The sequence below is a fragment of the Pleurodeles waltl genome, chromosome 9 (genome assembly GCF_031143425.1).
Source record: "Pleurodeles waltl isolate 20211129_DDA chromosome 9, aPleWal1.hap1.20221129, whole genome shotgun sequence".
Taxonomy (NCBI): Eukaryota; Metazoa; Chordata; class Amphibia; order Caudata; family Salamandridae; genus Pleurodeles; species Pleurodeles waltl.
In genome coordinates, this window is record NC_090448.1 from 743,488,006 (window position 1) to 743,513,323 (window position 25,318).

Genomic DNA, 25,318 nt, shown 5'->3' on the forward strand with positions numbered 1-25,318 from the left:
CACGACGTGCGGTAGAAAATCTGAGGTGCTAGAGCTTCTTTCAGGAGGTCCTAAAGGGTCCTGTCGCCTGATTGGTGGAGGATCAGGTTTGGTCCTTTTCACAAAATGACTCTGATAGACTATGAAATTGAAGAGGCCTAGGGCCTTTTTCTCTTCAATATGTTTTAACATTACTTGTGAAAATTGTACCGGGACTCCCATCTCGACGACGGGGAATGATTCAAGCATGTGAATCTATGAAAGTTCCAATACTGGAGTAACCACTGCTTCTAAACTTGATATCTTGTGCCCATTTCGGAAATGCATAGGTTTCCTTCATACCTATTTTTCACTCTTGATATTTTACAATAAAAACCATTGCTAGGTGCAGCTCAGTTATTGTCTCTGGGTAGCTTGGGTTCTTGGAGAATCTACAAGCCCTGTATAGGCCTGCAAACAGAAGGGTCCAGCGGAAGTTACAGTATGCTGTTTTTGAATATCTGCCATACTCAGAAAAGATAACATATGAAAACTTAGACACAAATGGCTGTTTTTTTTAGTTCAATTTCAATATTGTTTTATTTCAAGTGTTACTTTCTATGTGAAAACATTGAAGGATCTTCACAAATGACCCTTTGCTGAATTCTGAATTTTGTCTACTTTTCAGAAATGTATAACTTTTCAGGGATCCACCATTTGTTTCACACCCATTTTTGTCACTTACTGGAAGGAGGTTGAAAGCACAAATTGGAAAAATGGGGTATGTCCCAGTAAAATGCCAAAAACTGTTGAAAAAGAAAGCGATTGTAGTCTGCCTATTCCTGAAAGATGGTGTAAGTTTAGCATTTGCAGGGAAAATAACAGAGGCTTTCTTCTGCAGCACCTTTCTACCAAATTTTGCTGTATTTTGGGTAATTTCTCAGCTCCCTCCAGGGAAGTCTACAAACCTTGGGTACCTTTTAGAATTCAAAGGATGTTGGGCAAAAAAAAAATTGGTGTGGACAGCTTATGTGGACAAAAAGTTATGGGAGGTCTAAGCGCAAACTACCCCAAATAGCCAAAAAAGGCTTAGCACAGGAGGGGGAAAGGCTTAGAAGCGAAGGGTTTAGGAAGTATCCATCATAAATTATAATATGTAGCAGTTAATACCTCCACAATGGTAAGAGTCACCACAACAGATTTATGTGACCAGGCACCATGGAAGCTAGCCCGGCACAATGTAAACATCTTCAAATTAGTAAGGGTAGACTTTTTCAAAATGTGCAAATCCCCAATTTGCTGGATGAATAATGCCCAGGATGTTGACTAGTCTCTGCCTTTAATCTTAAAACAGTGTTTGTTTATTTATACCTCCAGGAGCTGTTACTTCTGGGTGTGCCCATTCCTGGATGTTTAATTATTTGTGCAGGGTTTGGATTCATGTAATGTACTCTTTGGTGGACTCCATCTAGCCGCAAGTAAATAGGATAAGAAGCACCACTTACATGCATTCTATAATGCTCTCAAACGTTAGGATACAGACCTCGCCTACAATGGTGGGTGTTCTTGGACTATGTCTATACTCAAATTATCAGCAACTCCTTATGCTTTTGTCTTCCACTGTACGGGGCACAATGTTCATAGCATGTCTTTGAACCTCAGGCACCACACCCAATAACTACCACACAGGCCAAACATCCAACATCTTACAATCCATACATTGTGAAAGTGTGTCAGAAACTAATACATTTAATGTGGCATTCTCAGAGCATGTGACGGTGGATGCCAGGACAGTCTTAGATGCCAATACTGATATAAACCTAACAAAGATAAAGGAGAGGGCTCTTTTAAAGCCAAAGATGGTAAAACGATTCTGTATATGTAACAATTCTATATTGATGATGTAGGGGAAGAAGGGCTCTGATGTCAAGGGGGGACAAAGATAGATCATTTAAAGTGCTTAGAATTGGCATAAGGAAATCCTCCTGTACTCCAACATCCCTGTAATGGATTGGGATCGGATTTTAAGATGGCTTGAAGCAAGAGCAACCATTCCCTGCAATGGCTTGGGATCTGAAGCTAAGTGGGCTGGAGACTCGTTTTATGTATGGATCCTCAGTTTTCATTTTTTATGCTGGGGCCATAAGATCTACTTTGACTCCAAATATGCCACTTAAATTGCCAATTTTCATTTAGTTTTGCAAGATAATTTTTTGTAGTTTGGACCATCATGATCTAGAGTAAAAATATAAAATAAAATGATTGCTTACCTGTAGAAGTGGTTTTGCAGCTTGATGAATTTTCTCGATTCATATTCCATCATTTAATGGTTGGGTCTGGAATACTCCTATTTTATAGTAGTCATTTCTTCCTATTCTCTCTTTTTTTGTCACTAAGCTTTGACGGTCCTCACTATTTGGTACTTGTTTCAGCCCCACCGATGTCACACACCGTGGCTGGAAGTCCCCACAGTAGGTCGCTTGCTTCAGATTCTTTTTTTTGTGATTTTATTTGTAATGTCCTCTAGGCTTTCTTTGGCTGTACTCCTTAAATGCTGCATGTTTACTTGTTTTGCCTAAATTTCTGGGTAGGCGGGTGAGTCACATGTGAATTCAGAAATTTTTTCAAGTTGCAAAACTACTTCTACAGGTAACTATTTCGTTTTTGAAGTCTGAATCTCTTCTGGATTCACATGTTGTACGCTGACTTCGCAGTTTTTTTTTCATTGTGGTGGCTGGGCTGGAGATGGGGTTGAGCTTGCAAAAGGATGCTTCAGTATTCTCTCTCCCATCTCGGACTCTCTGTTCACCTGAACGTCAATGCAGTAGTGTTTTGTGAATGTCTGTACTGACGACCATGTGTCTGCCATATATATGTTATTAACAGAAGCCTAGCCAGGAAGGCTACTGTCACTCTTTCTTCCTTGTTGAATGTTCTCTAGCTGTATGCCCGCTCTCTTGTGACACATCTGAACTGTCTGGCTTATTTGCCTCGAGATGGTGTTCTTGAAAAGCGTTGTCCTTTGTTAATCTCTATGAATGACATGAAGAGTTGTTTCCTATTCCCAACTGCCTTTGTTTTTTCCATGTAATACTTTTTTGCCCAGTGGGCGTCCAGTGTGTGTTATGCTCTTTCTGCCAGAGACTTTGGCTCTTGGAAAAAACTCGGCATTTGGTTGATGTGAAAATGGGATTTGTCCTTCGGGATGAAGCATGGGTCAGTTTTCATGACTACTCTGTTCTTGTGTATTTGCATAAATAGTTACCGTATAGCGCATGCTTGCAGCTCACTTACTCTGCAGATCAACATCATAGCGATTAGGAATGAGGACTTTAGCGTGATGAATTTCAAGGTTGCTTTGATGAGTACTTTGAATGGTTCTTTCATCGACTGTATAAGTATTACATTAAGGTTTCACATGGGTGTAGGCGCACTTCTTGGTTGTGCTATTCTATTTGTCACCTTCAGAAACCTTTTGATCACCGCTGCTGTGAAGAAGCTCCTCCCTTTTCCATCCTCTTGTTTACGCTTTCGCTGCTCGATATACCTTTAATGATGCATGTTTGTTTTTTCCGTAGCTCATATCTGATGACTTTAGTTTCACATGTCCTCTCCTGAAACATACCAGATCTCTGTCATCATTGTGTGCATCTTTTCCATCTCACTGTATAACATTTCCTAGTTGTTGGTTTTCTTCCTTTCCTGAGGACTGCCATTGCATTGCCTGGCACACCCAGGTGACAAAATTCAATGTCCTCAGGAGCCATCCCGTTAGACTCCATGTGTATGGTTCTGGGTGAAGAGCCTTCTCTCCTTGCATGGAAAACAGGTCATGTAGTACTGTCAATTTCTGTCTGCTGTGTGCCATCTCTATAAGATCTGAGTTCAAAGTTTGTCTTGCCCACGCGGGGGCTATAAGCGTGATCCCCCACCGCCTGCATTTATCACCATTGGGATCGAGGGAATAGCGTAAGCAAATTTCCCTGCCCAATCTATCAAAAGTGCATCCCTCTATGGCAGAGTTCTTCAAACTGGGGGGCCTCAAGTGATCCTAGGGGGGTGCCAGACTCAGGCCAAAAGCAGCATTATATAGATAACAGGCCTTTGCTTTAATCAGAAGCATGTTAATGCATTTTTAAAAAGGTAACAGTACTTCACTGCAATGTTTAAATAGGTCTATACATATTTCAACATTGCCATCTTTATAAAAATAATTCTGAAAAATTCTGTGGGGGTCCCAATGATTTTTATTTTTCAACTGGGGGGACGCAGCATTAAAATGTTTGGAGACCACTGCTCTGGGGAGTGGGTGTTTAGGTTTCTGGGTGCAAAGTATTGGCATTTTGCATTCTCTGGTGCCTCAAACAGGTCTATTTCTGGTGTTCCTCACCTTCTGAACACCTCTATCATTGTCTGATTCAGCTCCCACTCGTGTGAGGCAGATGCATGTCTGCTCCCCCCCCTTGTTGAGATACAGCATTACTGTTGTAATGTCTGTGTGAATTTCTAATGGGGGTGGCTCCCCTTCTCTGCTGTACTCTAAAATATAAGGCCCTCATTTACTTTGCTGTATCGTTATCGTTTTTCAGTTGTTGTAATGTGTCATTTGCTGCACTAACAGGTGTTCTTGGCTAAAAAGGGTGTTGATAATGTTGGCCTGCACCTGTTTTTAAACCCAGAGATATGTAGCCAAATGTGTCAACTTAGGGTTGTTCCTGCTACCAGTTTTCTAGCTGCTTTGTCCGCGGAACCCAGTGCTGATTTTAAGCACATGTTGGCTATGTTTTCCCCTCTTCTGTGAGGGCGCATACCCTGTTCAGGTATTGTTCTACTAGTTATTTCAATATCTCAGCCATTTCCTCCCAGTTCTGATGGGCATAACAATCAAGTAGGGCATTGGAGTTTCCTTGCTCTAATATTCTTCCCACCATTGTTAGTATTTTACTTTCTCTATCCAGAGGTGGTTAGTATATTAGCTTTTTTCCTGGCAGAGGCTACAATGATGGAGCCTGCCACAACATTGCCCAGAATGTATGCTGGGTCCTTGGAAGAATTATTGTATTTTTTCTAGACCCGGGGTGCCACTGCAGGTTGCTGGCTCTTTAAAACGCCTCTCTCCCCTGTTCTAGGAGGCCCTGAAGCATCAGAAGAAATTGAATTTAATTCTGTTATGGCAGTAGTGTCTCTAGCAGGAAGCATGTCTGTCAGTTCTCTTCATCCAGTTGGACCTCAAACCTTTCTGCTCTGTTCTTAACCAACTGGTTGTACATGATAATGTCATCTGGGATGATGGTCTCGACGGGTAAGTGTTTATGGTTCCCTCGGGTGAATCTGTTTCAGGGTCTTACCACTGTTTTTTTATGCCTTCCAGCCCCTTGATATCCTGATACAGGCCCTGTACCTCTGGGTTTTCCTCCTCAAAGAAGAGATCTTGTTCCTCATCTTCTTGTGGCTCTGACTTCAACAGGGGGTTCCATTCCCAGAGTCTTTCATTATGGTGATGAACTTCTCCATTTGCCTTGACAAAATCTGGTTTCCTTACACTTCTTTCCCTCAGAGGAGGCTGGAACAAGAGTGTCAATGGTGCAGTCTGTCGAGGCCCAACAAAAAAAATAAAGACAGAAAAGGAAGAAAGGACAACTATAGAAGAGGAGAGTCCTGGACCCAACTACTAGATGGTGGGATAATGCACAGCATGTGAATCCAGAAAAAGATTCATGCTGCAAATCACACTCCTTCGATAGCCATAGGAGAACCCCTTCTTGGGATCAATTTCATGAAAACAGATGAACAGGAAAGACTTTAGGGTGAAGACTGCTGTGGGTTGCTTGCCCATGAACCTTGTTTAAGAACAGTTGAATATTTATCTTTTCTGGAAAAACAAAGAACTCTGCAGTGTCACTGTGCCCGCAGGGGCATAAGAGTATGGTGAGAATCAGCTCTTCTGACACTGGCAAAAATTCTCTACTGCAGATCTTCCAAAACAAAGTGTCTTTGATAGTACTTTATAGAGTTTTCCATACTGAACATAGGGGAATATTTATTTGGCATGTGAATCATTTAAAAGATTTAGGCCCTCATTCTGACCTTGGCGGGCGGCGGAGGCCGCCCGCCAAAGTCCCGCCGTCAGGTTACCGTTCCGCGGTCGAAAGACCGCGGCGGTAATTCTGACTTTCCCGCTGGGCTGGCGGGCGGTCGCCTTCAGACCGCCAGCCAGCCCAGCGGGAAAGAGGCTTCCACGATGAAGCCGGCTCGGAATCGAGCCGGCGGAGTGGAAGCTGTGCGACGGGTGCAGTTGCACCCGTCGCGTATTTCACTGTCTGCGCAGCAGACAGTGAAATACATGTAGGGGCCCTCTTACGGGGGCCCCTGCAATGCCCATGCCAGTGGCATGGGCACTGCAGGGGCCCCCAGGGGCCCCGCGACCCCCCCTACCGCCATCCGGATCTCGGCGGTCCGACCGCCGGGATCTGGATGGCGGTAGGGGGGGTCGGAATCCCCGCGGCGGTGCAGCAAGCTGCGCCGCCGCGGAGGATTCAATGGGGCCGCGGTACACTGGCGGGACCCCGCCAGTGGTGCCGGTCCGACCGCGGCTTTACCGCCGCGGTCGGAATCCCCATTGGAGCACCGCCGGCCTGTCGGCGGTGCTCCCGCGGTCCTCCGCCCTGGCGGTCAAAGACCGCCAGGGTCAGAATGACCACCTTAATGTTGAACAGCTAACTGTGGTCACACCTTGTCCCCAGAAATTAGGACTCTGGAGGGCAATACAACAATGACCTCTTACTCTACTCAGGCATTCTGCTATGTGGTAACCACATTTCATCCTTATTAGTCTATGATGAGCAGGGGGCAGACTCAAGTCACTCTGAAGGAACATATTGATCTACAGGTGCTCTCACAGCTTATGGGTGATTTTCACCTCCACTCCTATCAGGTGTGTTTTTTGCTTGATATTTGTTGCAGTGCTCCCTTAGCACCTTTCTGGCACATTAGGACTCTTGATGTCTTCAAAATTACACAACACCTGCAAACTTACTTGATGGTAATTTGGGGGCGTTCCCCATTCTCAGACTTTAGGCTCATGAGAATTTCTAGAATAGTCTGGGACCAATAGCTGCGATAGGAAAGGAGTCCCAAGTCCGAGAGTGGTTTCTCTGGGGTACCGGTCTTCCCTTCCACTTTGGATAGTTCATAACCTAGATGGAGGAGAAAGAATATGGTGAAGCCATCTAATAAAGGAACAGAATCATCGAAATCACACTGAAATCTGAGAAAAATAATATTCTTACTGAATTCAATCAAGAGTTTGCCATATCCTCTCCTTTGATATGGAGGCAGAGTTAGAATGCATGCAACGTTATAATCTTCTGTGGACTCTTTTTCCTGTTGCACAAAACAAGAGTTTGACCATAAATATCAAAGATACAACCGCCACAATGAACAGCACATGAGTTTCTAACCAAGCAACGGAAAAGGCTATGTTACATTAAATGTTTAAGTGCAGAACAATATTGACATAAAAAGAAGTGTAAACATATTTAACCTTTGTGATTAACACACACTCAATAGCGGGGTACTTAATTTGGTGGTTTAGCAAAGCACTCATACCACATAGAAATTGTTTAAAAGTGCCATGCTGTATTGCTCATACCTACCGCTCTATTTGTTCTTATCCAGGACAAAGAAAGGATGTAGTCTTGGCATGTGAGAAGCTAGCACATTACTTTGTGGGTTTACAAAACTGCTACAGCTAACATATGCAACCGGATCAGAATAGAATGAAGGCAAATCAAATTTTCTAAAATACATGCATCACGTTTGCTTGATAATATCAGATGTGTAAGGGATGAAGAGGGCAAAAAAGTGGGGAGTGGCGGGGAGACAAAGCCTTACATATATTGCAATGTTAACCAAGGGAAGCCACTCAGACTTTTCTAGGAAGCTCACATTGCACCGGCACTCATTTTTGGGGACCAGCAGTTATCATTCTTCAAGGACCTTTGACTCAGAGCAGATAGGTGAAAACGCACAGAGGAAGAAATGGAAATAAGGAAAAGCTGTCACGGGGAGAAAGCAGGAACCTGCAAGACTGAGATAAAATGTGTAGGGAGAGCCTGGTAGTCAAGTAAAGAGGCATGATGTGGGTTCCATATTACGCAGCCTTGGCATTGAGCATGCAGACATTTAATTGTTTCATCTGCAGGCTTCTGAACAGAGGTTTGGGCACTGGCACGTATTCTTCTACAAAATCAGTGCTCATACAAGCAAAGATAACTCCTCAATATAACCAACAGGAAATAAAGAGGCTGATTTAGTGACTTTGATGACATTCATGGCTTTCTGACCCTTATTGACCTTCTGCCTTGCTCACCTCTTAATGTGTCTGCACACTAAAGCGAAGCCCATATCCCTCACACCAACTGTGAGATTCAGAACAGCACAGATGTTACCTGTATTCAGTCCCAGTTTCTTATTTCCTCTAGATTCTAGGGTGAGTCAACTGCACTGCCTTGGACTAGTAAGCTCAGCATGGGTATGCGCTCCCCAGACTGTGCAACATTTGCGATACTTTGGGGGTAACTGTGTGGTCTTAACCACATAAGTATGCTCGGAGACTGAAACATTCTGGACTTTGGGATTGCTAAACTAATATCTCTGTTGTCGGCTAATTAGGACCTCATGACTCTTACCTGCGAGGCCCTCACCATATTTTCCTCTCCAGCCTTGTTAATGAGATAACACACAGTCTTCAAAGTGTTTATGCCCTCGAGCATTGGTGTCCAACAACTGCAATGCTCAGATCCCCCTTGACAAATCGCTGAACCAGGAGAATTATTTTAAATTGTTTGCTAGCCACTCATCCTTTAATGCTGCTTTGATCTTTTTAATAGAGAACAACTTCACTTCAATCTGCTGGAGGGTTCTCTGTCGATGTGTCCTCCTTGCCATCATTATGGTTTCACCCCATGATTCAGCATTCAGCAGCATGCTCAGAATTATCAACTCAAGTGGTTCTGCACGAGGAAGGTTAACAGGAGAAACCATGCTTTCGTTTGTGCTTTTTGTTTCTCTTCTAGAGGCATTATACACAAGAAGTCACCATCATGCTCTTGGAGTCCTACCCAGCAATGGCCTGAGCCTCAGGCCTGCTTTCACAAGACTCAGAGTCAAATCAATAGTATCTAGCTGCCACTGTATCCCTGCTTTGTCTTATTCAACTATATTTGTTCCTAGTACCATCACAGAGGAAAGTGCAGAACAAACACAATATGCTCCAGTGAAACTGGAGGATAGTTTTTTCTCAACCCCTCAAACCTATGTACCCTCCTGTTCTCCACTTCTGAGACAGCAGCGTGTCCTGAGGAGCCTGAACAGCTTCACTCACCAGAACTTACCGCAATCACAGTAGGAGTCTTTCATCAGCAGGTGTGAGGGGTGCTACTTTGCCACTGGAATTCTGGGCTCAACATGGGTGCCCAATCATCTGGAGCTGCTCAGCTGGTAGGCTGCTGCTTCTTCACCCAATGGGTGCAACATGTAAGAGACCTCACCAGGTAAGATTTATCTGCCTGGCTTGAGAATGGAGCACCGCTGGAGCACACAGGAGAAAGTAACTGGCCTGGTGCATGGCTGGCTCCTTACCAGTCTAGGGTTTTTTGGTTTCTCTTAGGAAGGGACCTTGACTGGCAATTCGGACTGGTCTCTTCTATATTCCTTTTGGAGTAGGACTGACAAAGATCTGCACATGGCCAGTGTAGGGAACTGTTTTTTTGTTGTTGCAGTACCTGTAGGAAAGTGCCTTCTTTTTGGCATGGTTACCCCCACTTTTTGCCTGCTGTCAGTGTGTTTTGACTGTGTTCACTGAGATCCTGCAAACCAGGACTGTTCTCTCCCTCTAAATGTGGTTGCTTAGGACTTAGCACACCCTACAATTGGCATACTGGTGTCCCCATATGAGTCCCTAGTATATGGTACTTAGGTCCCCAGGGCATTGGGGCACCAGGGGTTCCCCGTGGGCTGCAGCATGTATTGTGCCATGGGAGCCCATGCAAAATGTGTCTGCAGGCCTGCCATTGCAGCTCTGTAAAAAGGTGCATGCACCCTTTCACTGTAAGTCACCCCTATGGCAGGCCCTCCGAGCCCAGGGTGCAGGTACCCAAGTATGAGAGCAGAAATGACCCTATGAACTCCAGCTCCAATACACTCGACTGCGTAAGTGCGGAGAAGCCATTTGACCTCCGTACCGGACACAGGTCAAACCTGTGTCCAGCTACATAATGGTAACTCCGAACCTCGGCATGCTTGGTATCAAACATGTCAGATTCATACATTAATACTGTTGCCAGTATCGGCTCTATGATTCCATGCACTCTGAGAGCTCCTTAGAGAACCCCGAGCACTGCTCCTACTAGTCTTCTGGGGTTTTTCCGGGCAGCCCGCGCTGCTGCCACCCCTCAGACAGGTTTCTGCCCTCCTGCTGCTTAACCAGCTTAAGCAGAGGAAGGCAGAACAAAGGATTTCCTGTGGGAGAGGGCGGCAACACCATCTCCTTTGGAAATAGGTGTTACATGGTTTGGGAGGGATAGCCTATCCAAGCCACCGGTATGCTTTGATGGGCACACTTGGTGACCTCCTTGCATAATCCGGTTTGCACCAGTCCATGGACCGCCAGTCCCTGTTGTGATGCACAACTGGACAATGGAAAGGGGAGTGACTACTGCCCTGTCCATCACCACCCCAGGGGTGGTGCCCAGAGCTCCTTCAGGTGGCCACTTGATTCTGGCATCTTGAATCTAAGGTGGGAAGAGAACCCTGGGAGCACCTGAGTGGGCAGGTCAGGTAGGTGACATCACAGCCATCTCCTGATAGGTGGTTATCGTTTACTTCTTCTGGCCACCTACAACTGGACCCTCTAGAAACCGACAATCTGCAACTTCAGCGACGTCTCCGCTCTGCAACATTGTTTCTCTGGCTTCTTCCAGCAACTGCAACATTGCCCTGGCTGTGCATCCTCTGAGGGTGAAGTTTCTTCAGCCTGCACAATAAGTAAGAAGGAATCTCCTGTAAGAAGGAGTCACCAACTGCAACAACGACCAGCTGCATGGATCCTCTCTCCTCGGAACTGTGATGATCATTCATCACAGGTGGTGGTCTGGAGTGGTCCTCTTGGTCCTCTCTACCAGCTGTCCAACTTGGGAGATGGTAAGCCCTTGCCTCTCCTCGCAGGACAGTACCCCTGTACATGGCTACTCTTGCAGCTACCAAGGCTTGTTTGTTCCGCCTCCAAGGGATCTTCAGGCTCTGTGGAGTCCTGGGCGTCAGCACTCCTTCCTGCAAAGCACTGTCTCCTGCCTGCTGCTCCACTGACGTGGGACTCCTCTTCAGGTGTGCTTCACTGTGACTCCTGTGCCTGCTGCCCATGGGTCGCCTGGGGGGGGGCTGCCACCTCTTCTTGTGACTCTCCCAGTTGCTGAGGGTCACCTCGGACTCCCCTCTTTGGGTCAAGTCCCCTGGGTCTTGCTGGTCCTCTTCAGCCTTCCAAAACCTTCATCTCCGAATCTTGCATTTGCCAAGGTTTGTTGGTGGCGTTCCAGCGCCACTGACTGACTGCAACACGACCGCCGACGTGGAACATCAGTTGCAGTATTTCTGAAACTCCTCTTCTGCTCCTGTGCTCCTGTGCTGCTCTGCTGACTTTCTTCATCCACTGTCGACCTGGTCCTGCATCCACAGAAGGGTGGGTAGTGGCTCCTGCCACAGCCGGACACTCCAACTCGAACTGGACTTTGTCCCCTTCCTTTGCTGGTCCGATTCTGTCAGGATCCCTCTTTGGTTTCTTCCAGTCTTATCTGGGTCTTGCAGTCTTTTTCCAAAGTCGTCCTGTTGGTTTTGGGAAAAACCAAGCACTTACCTCTTATTTCCTAATCCCTGGGGGAACCCTGGAACTTACTTTTTGTGGTTCCTAGTTCCTCCAGCTCCCCTCTACCGATTCCACTTCCTTGGGTGGGGGACTCCCTTTCACCATCTACTTTTTTAGTAAATGGTTTGGCCCTTCCCTAGGGACCTCACTGTTTGTAATTGCTTTTACCTCCAGTTCGGGTATTGCCTATACAGTATTTTAGTATTTGTGTTACCATAATAAAGTACCTTTATTTTTGTAACAATGTGTGGTTCTTTCATGTGTGCAAGTGCTGTTACTATGGTGGTGTTGCATAAACTTTCCATGTCTCCTAGATAAGTCTTGGCTGCTCATCCACAGCTACCTCTAGAGAGTCCTGACTTCCTAGACACTACCTACACTTCAGTAATAACGGATACCTGGACCTGGTATAAGGTGATAACACCATAGGTGCTCACCACACGCCAGGCCTGCTTCCTACAGTAACACCCTCCCATCCCACACACTTTTTGCCTTGTATTTGATGCAACTTTGACTGAAGTGCACTGGGTCCCTGCCAACCAGGTCCCCAGTTCCAGTGTTCTTTCCCCCAAAACTGCACAATTGTTTTGCCAATTGGCAAATCCTTTAGCACCCTTTGTAAGTTCGACCCTAAGGGACCCCTCACCTAAGACATGACAGCCTGCCATTGCAGACTGCGTGTCCTGGAGCAGACCAAAATAAAAACACATGTGACTCATCCCTGTGTGTCATGTCCCCTAACACTGCATCCAATATATGTAGGTCACCCCTCTAGCAGGCCTTACAGCCCTAAGGCAGAGTGTGTTATATTGCATGTGAGGGTATGCCACATGCAGTGCATCTGAATATACCACCTGCCTAGAGGAAAGTGCCTCTTTTTGACATTGTCACCCCCACATTTTGGATGGTATTCAATGCAATTTTGACAGAATGTACAGTAAGTTCCTGCTAACCAGGCCCCCAGTGCCAGATCTCTTTCCCTAAAGCTATACAATTGTTCCACAATTGGCAATACAGATGTCATCCCCGTAAGTCCCTAGTAAATGGTACCCCAGGTACCTAGGGCATGAGTACCAGAGTCCCCCAGGGGCTGCAGCATGTATTGTGCCACCCTTAAGGACCCCTCATCTAGCTCCTGCAGATTGCCATTGCAGGCTGTGTATGTTGATGCAACTAAAAGTGAAAACATGACATGACAGACAGCCTGTTTGCCAAGCCCACTAACACTGCATGCAATATATGCAAGTCACCCATACAGCAGACATTCCAGCCATAAGGCAGGGTGCATTATATTACATGTGTCGTCATATCTGCAAAAGCATATAAGCCCCTGTTATGTCTTTGTCAATTGTAAGACATAGTAAGTGGCCAGGGAAGCCATTTTAAATTCATGTGCCGGACACTGGTCAATACGAGCTCCCTAGCTACACCGAAGATAGGGATGTTTGGTAGCATACATCTTGTATTGATAAGCCCACACTGATTCCAGTGATGGATTTATCAATACATGCACCCAGAGGGCACCTTAGCGGTGCCCCTGAAAAGCTACCTGCTTCTGAGGTGCTTGCTGACTGGTATCTGCCACCCGAGAAATGGTTCTGGTCCCCTAGTGTGAGAGCCATCCGCTCTCAGGAGCCCACCCCCTCCCACAGGATGACCTGCTGATTTAGTGTTCCTTAGGCGGCAAGCCTCAAAGGGCTGCCCCCTTTGAAATGGGAATCTAGGGTCCCCTTACAGGAGAGCAGGCCGAACCCCCTACCCAGAGTCGCTTGGCACCTGAACAGGCAGGAAAATTAGCTAGTCAGGCAGGCGTGCCCCCCGCAGGCTACTACCACCCCTATCGTGGACTAAGCTGTGGTGAACACGATTTTCCGAGGTAGCCATCTTTGAGATGGCATAACCAGGAATTCTGGGACAAGGTTATGCCCAATTCCCACAGGAAGTGGTAATTTAGAGGGCATAGTAATCCCAAGGGTCTGTAGCCATTGGCTACTACCCCACTCACCTCTAAACTCAGTATTCAGGGGAGCTCGTGGCTCCAGAGAAGCAGATCCTGACAACCCAACAAGACCAAGGACACTGAGGAGCTGCAAAAGCAGAAGAGGCGAAAAGAAGCAGCTGACCTGGGACCAGCCCTGCCAGCCTGTCTGCATCCCTTGTTGAAATTTGCACCAAAGTCGAACTCCAAAGAAGTGGCTCTGAAGCCTCCAGAACATTCAAAACCTGACACCTGAAGTCAACACTACACCCGCCGCCTCCGACCCGAGTTGAAGTGGACCACCAGTGGCCAACAAGGCTCCACAGCCCTCCAGAGTCCGCGTTCATCGTGGTTTAACCCCTCCTGGACTTCTCAATGATGCCTGCAGCCTCGACACGCAGCCCCCCTCTACGGCAACCACTCCGGTAAGGAAAACCCGACACCTAAAGGCACCTCTGCACCCATCACCACTGAACCGTGGAGAAGAGGACCAAAGGTACCTCTTTTCGCAGTGACCGATCTCCATTGAAAAGCATTGGGCATCCCACGCTGTTTGCCACCCTGCACCTGGCTGCCCCTGTAACGCTGGTGGTGTACTATTGGTGCTGCCTTAGACCTTTCCCACAACTCACCTTAACTCCTGGAGACTGGTCTTGTAAGTCGCTGAGCTCTGTTTGCAGAACTTGTTTTTCCTCCCATAGGATAACATTGCAGTACTCATAAATTGCAGTGTCTACTTTTTAAAGTGAAAAGAATTCCGATTTAAAAATACACTTACCTGAACGATTTCTCTCTGATGCCTCAACATATATAAATAAACTTGCTATTTTTATAAATTAGGCTTAACACAGGAGTGCAAGACAACCACAAATACACACAATAGTCAATAAATGAGAGACAGGACTCAGAAAGGAGATCAACACTAAGACTGCTCGACCACACTACCTCTAAATAGAGCACTTTGGGATTTCATAGCAAGCCTTTTGCCACTCATTGGGGGACCCCTGGACCCTTCACACAGTATTGACTTACCACATAAAGGAACAGCTTCCTACACCCAGTTTTGGTGTGGGCAAAAACACACGATGGACTGGTGTGCAGCCCAAAACATTATCATCGACAGATTAACTGAGGAAAAAAAAACCTCTTAACTATCAATGTTCCTAAGTGCCCAGTAGCTGGTACTGCGCTCATCGTGCCCTAGGAATCAACTTATTACTCACTGATACCACCATGACAGGCCAAGACAGGTCTGGGTTGGTTGTGTCTAATCTGGAGGGGAGCTGGCCTGTCCTTTTAGAGCAGGACCAAGGCTGATTCGCATATTGTCTGTCTCAGCTGAGTGGCACGGAGGGCAAAAAACAGACTGGAATGCAGTCTGTGTAATTACCAATGGCTGAGAATAATTCAATTATTCATTACAACTACTTTTTTGTTTTTCACATATTTTCCTTACTCAATCCCTACAGGCAGAATATATAGTGCAGGACTCTGCCTTAATTCTATAGATTTCTACTCTTGTAAAGAAGAAAACATAAGAAAGATCTTCCTGAAATCGTTTGCTAAGCCACATTTTTGATATTGGAAATTACAGCCAAGAATGAAGCCTGAGAACTGTTCAATGAAAAACCTAATTTGCTGAAGGCCCACGTTTTCTGCCAATATCCATTACAAGGAATCTTATCTCATTGAAGTGTAGTATAACTACCAAAGATGGTTGCAGCATTAGCATATGTAAACGTCTGTATAATTATACAAAACAACAGAAAAGCAAACACTGAAGACACAGAATGAATTCAATATATATATATATGATCTCAAGGTCCCGGGAATTCAGAAACCAGGAGAGCAGGTCGCTTCAATTTACATAAACCTCCAAAATCACAGACATTAGTAACTAAGCAACAGGCTCATTCACATCTGAACACACACATCTGAAGAAGCTAGTAAAGGATAAGTCCCAGATTTACCACTATTCACCTGCTGTCCAACGCTTTGCTTCCCTCTGTTTTTAGGTGTGGCATGACAGTGAGCTCTCATCAGACATTAAGTGAGCAACAGGTAAAGGAGCTTTCAGAAACACTGCTGAAAGAGGGACCGTGGCTACACCCAAATGTTGATTCATTTGAGTACATATTTAAATTGGGCAGAACTTATGTGCTTCCACTGCAAAAGTGTGCTTGTACTGTGCTTTTTGCCTTCTGGAAATTGTACTTCCTAATATAAGAGGGGTGATAAGTCAATGATCCCAGAGTTCATAAGTGATAGGCGGCAGTACAATAGAGCTCTTAATTCCAGGGATCCTATGGGGAATCAGATATGTATTACTGACTATCCAGATGTTCCTGAGGACAGGTTAAGGGGGAATATTATCCCCATGGTCGCTGGTAGGGTGGATAGTCTCCCTGTCCCTAAGATTAAAAACTTTTTAACTCTTACTTATATTATTCCTCATCATGATGCTAGTAGATATGCAAATGTGGATCCGGGTTTAGGTTTAAAAAGTAGAGACAGTATAATTTATATAATTGATGTGCCAAAGTTGGCGCCAGGCTCTTTTGAGAATCACAAATCTCTGATGAATAAGGTTATTCATTGGCTACGTGTTGACGCAATTGTCTTTCAATCATTTGCACTGATATTCTTGCAGCGGACAGATGTAGCCTCCCTGGATTGGATTTTGATTTAATCTCTGTCCATCTTGTTGATAAGTTATTGGTAGATCAGCTCATGGATTTTGAATTACGCACTTGTCACTTTAGAGAGTCAAGTAGGGTGGGTATTAGGCTTGTATCAAAACTACCCAGTGTCTGTCTTTCCGCAACCCATGAAAGGCCAGCTTATTTCCAAGAATGTATTACCTATGGCAGTTAAAAACACCTACTCATTGCTAGTTTCAGAAGGACTAAATATTGTACAGGAAGTGCCCATTGGGATACACCTTGAGGATTCGCATGTGAATGAGGTCACACGGAAGGTGCCACTTGGGATATATAATGAGCCTATGTATATGAAGGAGGCTGAATGTTCCACTCATGTAACTGAGACAGTCAATCATGAATTAACTATAATGACTTGGAATTTAGCTGGCCTTCACAGGAAATTATCTGATTCAGAGTGGATTGCTTACATCAACAACCAGGACATTTGCCTCTTCCAGGAAACTTGGGCGGAGGACAAAATTAATACAGATGGGTTTCTTTCATTCAGTATCTCAGCTCAACCACCAGAGAAGGGTTATGGCCGAGCCAAAGGAGGTCTACTGATACTTATGAAAAAGAAGCTGCAATGTGACCATATGATATTAAATATTGATTCTGTTGATTTAATGGGCATACAAGTTACTTTTCAACAGAACCTTAAGATTATTCTTATCAATGTTTATGCTCGGTCTGTATCCCGGGGTTTAGAGTCCCAGACCTTAGTTTTATTGTCTGAATTTGTGGACACCTTGCATCCCTCGACCTTTTTAATAATAGCAGGTGACCTCAATTGTACCTTTGAACCTTCTACTTTGATCTATGGATTAACGGTTGAAGAGGATGAATTCTGGGGAATCCCACAGTTAATTAATCCTCGGTATTGCATTCGATCTTGTGTGGCCGTTCAGTTGGCTTCCCTGTGTTTAAAGCATGGCATTAGGGCTTGTAATGGATGCATGCCTTCTGATGTAAATACTGCGCCCACATTTAAACGAGGCATGTCCACAAGTGTTATTGATTATTTCTTGGTGGATGTTAGGCTGTGGCCCTTGTTCAGAGATATGAGGGTGGAACCACAATGTGAGAGTGATCATTACCCTTTGCTTCTTACTCTCTCTGGGGACGAATTTAGGAGAACACTTAATAACCATCATACAGTGGTCCCATCCCCATGTCTGAATAACAACTTTACATGGGTTGGCTGGCCAAGGGTGATGTCCTATTTGTTAGGTTTTAAATATTTCAATTTGGATTTTTTAAAATTATATTGTGATGCTTTGATGGTTATTCAACCAAATAAAGCTTGTTGTTGGAAGTCAATGATCAAGGGTACATGCCTGATCTGTTTATTATGGAAAGTTATGACAAAGCCATAGGAGGCCTGACGTATGTATTGTGAAAAACATATTTTAAAGCCAATAGACCTTGAAGGGCTAATTTTTATTTCACTGTGTTGCAGCTAGTAGAAAGTTTGTCATACTACCTTAGTAGGCAAGAGTTTTGGTGTTGGTTACTCCATGTGACAAGCACTTGGAGCAAACGATTTGAGTGAATCACGTTGAGTAATTTTAGGATTTGTAATTTTAAAACTATATGATAGTTCCCTTGTGGGAAAGGTTACGCAGAATACAGGAGGCCTGAGCTGATTATGGAGACAAGCCAGTGATAAAGGCTACAGGGGTGAAGATCAGCGAGGCCATAGGACTAATCTTTTTATTCTGAAAGTGTCCTGACATTTTTTTAAAAATCCTATTGTAAAGCCAGTTGGCTTTTAAGGGTGGATTACTTTACCCTGTTAAAGCCTTTAGATATGTTTTACTTTACATGGATTCTCATGAATTGCTGCAGCAGGCACAGATTTTAGTACTAGTATCCACCTTTACCCCCGATCAAACAATGTGGGTAGGAGATTTACACTTTCATTATCCTTGTTAACTTCTCTTCGGAAGGATTGTGTATTGTTTTGCAAACTGTAATTGTATATATATATATTGGCATTCCTGTTGGTTGCCTTCTGGAAAAGCTCATACAGAATACAGTAGGTCTGAGTTGGGAGTGAAGACAAACCAATGACAAAGCCTCCAGGCTTTATTGGTTCATGGGAAACGTTGAATCAGATGCCACAGGCTGGATCTGTTTTTAATGAAATGTTCTGAGATGGACAGTAGGCCTGACTTATTTATTGTTAAAGTGCATCCTTTGGCCAATGAAAAACTCAGGGCATGCTGCAGGATCAGGAAGCTCCCTGACCCTCCAGTTATCTGTCTGAATCCTCAGTGTGGGGGTCCACAATGACTATTTACTTATGCTGTGGTGTCTGGCAGTCCCCAGGGGTTCCCTCTCCCAAAGAGCTGGGTGTGGGGAGGTGTGTGTTTTTTTTTTTTTTTTTTTTTCGGGCTGATTCCCCTGGCAAGGTTTGGTCCATGCCCCCAGACTGATTGCACTAGGGAGTGCCCAGTGCTATGGGCCCACCGCCTGTCTTGCCTCACCCCCACGAAGAAGGCCCAGCAATGGGGAATCCTAATTCAGGACTATAAGGGGATCTTTGCTTACAGCTGATGCAGAGACCCTAGACTAATTGACTACTACTCTGTGAGAATAATGATATCCCTTCTTAGCTCTCTATGCTGATGTGCAAAACTCATTAAACCCCTTCTAGGCCCTCTTGTGCTCTGATGCAGGAGACTTTGGCCATTTAGAACAACAACCTACTGATACAACTTACACATCTCATGCCCCTATGGTTATTTGAACCCATGCCACATCTCTGAATGCCGGGTCAGACAGGAAAACCCTCTGGTGGGTTCCTTGAACTGCATGTGCTATATGGTACACTACTCAAGATGTGACATACTAGTGTGGCATGGGAAAACAAGGAGGGGAGGTGCACAGGCAACAGGTGGACTCACCCTCTAACCCAAACAGCATACCATCCATCATTGCTTGATTCAACACCAGGTACATTTAAGGTGACTACTATGGACTCCCCTTACGAGGTGACTCTCTGCCATACTGAGTGTTCCACCCACTTATAAGCTGGACAGGATATTGCCGGCCGTTGCTGAGTTGAGGGAGGCCTTTGAGGCCAAATTGGATTCTTCTACAAATGACATGGCGAAAAACAGCAAAAAATCATAGAGTGAATCCACATGAATACCCAAGCCATAGCAGAACTGTAATCTGAAGGCCCTCAAATACCAAGAGGAGCACACCCAGGGATAGCTTGGTAAGACCAGACAGGCAACAGGGAGGCGGAGGGACCGTGAGGAATCCACAGGTAGCTAATGTATCCACCAGAAAATACTACCGCACTCGGTGGAGGGTGCCTGAATGGTCAAACCAAGAAATCCTGCAGCACTGACCGTGCAAAATGGCCATCCCTCCTTACCTCCGAATCCAAGCAGTAATGCTTCGCAAAAGTGTGGAGGGATGACCAAGTTGCGGCCTTGCAGAGGTCAACCACAGGAACACCCCTAGCCAAGTCCGAAGAGGCCGAATTAGCTCTGGTGGAATGAGCTCTTATTCCATCAGAGGGTTCGTTCTTTGCCAGAGAATAACACAGCTTAATGCAAAGAATGACCCACCTGGAGAGTGTTCTCTTGTGGACTGCCCTTCCTTTCCTCTTTCCCACGTACCCGATGAAGAGTTGATCCTCCAACCTAAACTCCTTTGTTCTGTCCACGTAGAAGCTCAGCGCTCTTCTCGGGTCTAAACGATTCAGTCTTTCTTCCTCTTTCGAAGGATGAGGTGGAGGATAAAAAGAGGAAAGGGTAACAGTCTGGGCCATATGAAAGGGTGAAACAACCTTCGGCAAGAAAGCAGCCTTGGTCCTCAAGACCACCTTATCCCCATAAAAAGATGTGTACAGGGGTTTAACAGATAGAGCCTGCAGCTCACTCACTCTTCTTGCTGAAGTAATTGCAACAAGGAAAACAGTCTTCAAAACCAATAACCTTAAAGGGCAAGAATGCATTGGCTCAAACGGCGAGCCCATAAGAAATGTTAAGACTAGATTTAAATTCCACTGAGGCATAATGAAAGGAGTGGGAGGAAATATATTAATGAGACCTTTTAAAAATCTCATCACTAAAGGAGATTTAAATAAAGAAGGTTGGTCTGGAAGACATAGAAAGGTTGACAGGGCCGACAAATAACCCTTGACTGTAGCCACTGGACAACCCCTCTGTGCCAGGGACAAAGCAAAAGAGAAGGCATCTGATAAGTGGGCATGTAAGGGGTCAATTTGTCTTTCTCCACACCAACACACAAATTTAGCCCACCTGCTAGCGTAGATAGATTTAGTGGAGTGTCGCCTGGCCGATAAAATAACATCCACTACCTCAGGTGGGAGAGAAAAGGAACTCAGGTTGCCCGTTCAATCTCCAGGCATGAAGGTGCAGGCTCTGGAGCCCTGCCCCTGCGATTGCGAAAGGAGGTCTGCCGTGAGAGGAAGACGGAGCGGGGGGCACAGAGAGAGTTGGAGAAGGTCTGAATACCATACCCTCCTTGGCCAATCCGGAGCTATTAAGATGACTTGGGCCCGGTCTTGGCGAATTTTCCTCAAAACTCGAGGAATCAAAGGTATGGGGGGAAACGCGTAGAGCAACTGGTCGCACCAGGACATCTGAAACACGTCCCCCAATGTTCCTTGCACCAGATACTGGAGGCTGCAGAACAACGGGCAGTGCTAGTTCTCCCGAGTGGCAAAAAGATCTATCTGAGGGATTACCCACATCTGGAAGATCTGTCAGACTAGATATGGATGGAGACGCCACTCGTGATCGGTCGAGAAATGCCGACTGAGACTGTCCGCACGCACGTTCAAGACTCCGGCCAGATGGTTTGCTACCAAGCAAATCCGATGGTCCCTTGCCCAGGACCATAGCTGCAGAGCTTCTCTGCAGAGAAGGTACAACCCTACTCCTCCCTGTTTGTTTATATACCACATTGCGGTAGTATTGTCCGTCAGGACCTGAACCGACTGAAAGCGAAGGGAAGGGAGGGAGGCCTTGAGAGCCAGACGTATTGCCCGCAACTCTAACAGATTTATATGAAACATCTGTTCCACTGGAGACCAATGACCTTTGACCTCCAGGTCCCCCAGATGAGCTCCCCCACCCTAGAGTGGAAGCATCCGTTATTACTGTGGTCACCGGCGGAGGTTGTGAAAACGGTCTTCCTTGAGAAAGATTGCCGTCCGCAATCCACCATCTTAGATCCGCCGCAGCGTCCCTGGAGATCTTTACTGATCCCTCAAGATCCCCTTTGTGTTGAGACCACTGCTTCCGGAGGCACCACTGAAGAGCCCTCATGTGCCAGCGAGCGTCAGTGACCAACAGAATGCAAGAAGCGAACAGACCGAGCAGACGCAGGACCTTGAGGACTGAAATGACCGCTCCACTTTGAAACATTGGAACCAACGCCTGAATGTCCTGAATCCGCTGAGGCGGAGGAAAGGTGCGATTCAATGTTGTATCCAGTACTGCCCCTATGAACAGGAGGCGCTGAGAGGGCTCTAGGTGAGATTTGGGCACATTCACAGAAAAACCCAGGTCGAACAACAACTGGGTTGTCTACTGTAGGTGATGCAGCACGAGCTCCGGAGACTTGGCTTTGATCAACCAGTCGTCCAGGTAAGGAAATACCGCTATCCTCTTCCTTCTGAGCTCTGCCGCAACCACCACCATCACCTTTGTGAAGACTCGAGGTGCTGAAGTAAGACCAAACGGGAGGACCGCAAACTGATAGTGCTGCGACCCCACCACAAACCGGAGATACTTCCTGTGCGACTTGAGTATTGGGATATGAAAGTAAGCATCCTGCAAGTCGACAGACACCATCCAATCTCCATCGTTCAATGCCAAAAGCACCTGAGCTAGGGTCAGCATCTTGAACTTCTCCTGTTTGAGGAACCAATTCAAGATCCTCAGGTCCAGGATTGGCCTCAAACGACCATCCTTCTTGGGGATCAGGAAGTATCTTGAGTAACAACCCTGACCCCTCTCCTGCTCTGGAACCAACTCCACCACACCCTTTGAAAGGGGCGGGATGGGGGGAGGAAACTCCCGAAAGGGAAGGGCATAGCCTTTCCCCACAATGCTGGTGACCCAGGAGTCTGATGTTATAACCTCCCGCTTGCGGAGAAAGTTCAATAACCTCCCCCCTACAGGAGTGGTATGAGAAGGAATTGGTGGAAGACTAAGGCTGCTTCCCATGCTGCACCCCTCCAGAGGAAGAAGAAGAGGCAAAGTGCTGCTGGGCAGCTCCCCTGGTTCGGACCCTACCCCTTCCCCTGTACGATCTGTAGGAGAGAGCAGTGGCGGGTTGTTGCTGAAATCTGCCTCGAAAGGAGGAGAATGAACCACGACCAAACCCCCTAAATCATCTAAAGAGTCTGGACGAAACAGAAGAGGAGGCCTGCAAGCCTAAAGACTTCGCCGTGGCCCTACTCTCCTTAAACCTCTCTAGGGCAGAGTCCGCCTTGGAGCCAAAAAGTTTATCCCCATCGAAGGGAAGATCCAACAGGGCTGACTGGACATCCGACGAGAAACCAGAGCTACGAAGCCAGGTTTGCCTCCTTGTAGCAACAGCAGTACCCATAGCCCTGGCTACAGAGTCAGTCGTATCCATCCCAGACCGGATCACTTGGGTCGTCGCAGCTTGAGCATCGGAGACCAGGCTCAACACCTCCTGAGGCACCTCAGCATGGGACGACTTTATTTCATCCATCAGGGCGTAGATGTATCTTCCCAAAATACATGTAGCATTAGTAGATTTTAAAGCCATGCTGCATGAAGAAAAAGCCTTTTAGGAAGAATGATCCATCTTCTTTGAGTCTCTGTCTGAAGGCACACCCGGAAAAGAACCTGGGGCAGACCGGGATGAACATGAAGCCTGAACCACCAGGTTCTCAGGGGTTGGGTGCCTGGACAGAAAGCCTGGGTCCGCAGGGGCCACTCGATATCTGCGAGCCACCGATCTATTAACTGCCGAAGATGACACCGGCTTCTTCCATATTTCCAGGATTGGATCTAACAGCGCCTCATTAAAAGGCAGAAGTGGCTCTGCAACCGTTGAAGCAGGATGTAATACTTCTGTTAAAATATTAGGCTTAGGCTAAGACACCGGCAAAGGAAGGTCCAAAAAATCAGCTGCTTTCTTTATAACCGAGTGGAATGAAGCAGCCTCCTCTGTATACTCTCCAGGCGATGTTAAGTCCCATTCTGGAGAGGTGTCCAAACCACTAGCTGTATCTAAACCATGGAGGTCCCCCAGAGGTTCCTCAATCTCTCCTTCCTCCAATGCCTGCTTCTGATATTCCTGCTCCTCAAGAAGGCGAAGAGCAAGCCTCCTCGAATGCAACCTGGCCTCAATTCTAGGCGTCAACATGGCTTCAAGCAGACGTCGAAGCTTGACGCCGATCCTCGGATCCATCGGCGCCGTGGACTTCTTCAGCGCCGTATGAGGCAGAGGGCGGACAGGAGAAAGCTCCGGTGCCGGACCCGCAGATCTACTCGGCGTCACCGGCTGTGAAGCTGACGCCATAGGAGCCGGCACCGAGCTAACACTTCACATAGGAAGGAAGGGCATGAAAGGTGCTGGTCGTACCGGAGCCGGAGCACCCATGTTGTAGGCAAAGGGGCCCAAAGGACCAGCCGGTCCACCACCTGGAGCCATCTATTGAAAGATGGCAAACATCACATTAAAAAATGCGGAACTGTCGGCTCTTGGGGCCGGGAAAGACGGATACTGGGGAGCCTGGGCTCGAGGTGACATCGGCGCCGGCCCCGGCGTCTGAGAAGCTGGTGAGATCTCCTGACGCTGAGGAACCTCAAACACCGATGGTGGATTCACAGGCGACGTCGGCGAAACTGGTGAAGCCGGTGATGCAAGAGGCGTCTGCGGAGAGATGGTGGGGCTAACTTCCCATGTTTTTCGGCGTCGAGCTGAAGGCGACCTCGAACATGATCTCTCCCTACTCGACCGGCGCAGAGATTCACGACGACGCCGGGAGTCACAATGACGCCGATGGGACTTCGGAGAGGATGACTTGAGTCGATGCCGCTTTTCTTTTTTCTTGGACTTCGCCAAAAAGAGCTTTGCTTCTCGCTCCTTTAACGCCTTCGAATTCATCTGTTGACAACAGTCACATTTGTCAACGTCGTGGTCGGAGCTGAGACACCACATACAGTCTGTATGTGGGTCCGTCACCGACATTTTGCCTCCGCACTCATTGCAGGGCTTAAAGCCAGACTTTCTTTGAGACATTCTTTCTTTTTCAAAGAAAGAAACAGTAACAATAACTGTAACTACGCAGAGTAGCAACAGTAGCTCCCTTGAAGAATAACCGTCGTTAGAATGGCATGGAAAAAAGGGAACGGACGTCGGTGAGGACCTCTTATTGCCTGTATGACGTCAGACGGTGTCGCGTGGGCAATTGTGACGTCCTTGTCGACATGCGGAAGCTAGGAAGAAGATTTCCGTTGAATGCTGGCGCAAGGGGGAGAATTCAATTAGTGAGGAATCCACAGGTAGTTGAATCCATCAGAACATAGGTTTACAGGATAGTGCAGAGGGGACAAGCCCTGTCGCATTTTAGGATGCTAAATGAAACAAAATTTTGGGCTCTCCACACTATCCCCATATTTTGTGCTCAAAAGGGCGCTCTGGGTCCAAGCTCAACACCCTCCCCGACCCACTGCTGTGAGACTATTACATTATTGTGACCAACATGTGATCCTAAGAGCTGCTTGTGAAAAA

At 46.4% G+C, this 25,318-nt stretch overlaps 1 protein-coding gene across 13 annotated transcripts in view; it reads right to left on the minus strand.

The window, feature by feature from the left end:
* KAT5 (lysine acetyltransferase 5) overlaps nt 1-25,318 on the minus strand; it is a 623,375-nt gene that overhangs the window by 87,588 nt on the left and 510,469 nt on the right. For all 13 annotated transcript variants that reach the window (XM_069207870.1, XM_069207861.1, XM_069207869.1 and 10 more), the window contains 2 exons: nt 7,248-7,341; nt 6,995-7,154 (listed from right to left, as the gene is read on the minus strand). In XM_069207870.1, coding sequence (XP_069063971.1) covers nt 6,995-7,154; nt 7,248-7,341 — 254 coding nt within the window. The remainder of the gene's footprint in view (nt 1-6,994; nt 7,155-7,247; nt 7,342-25,318) is intronic.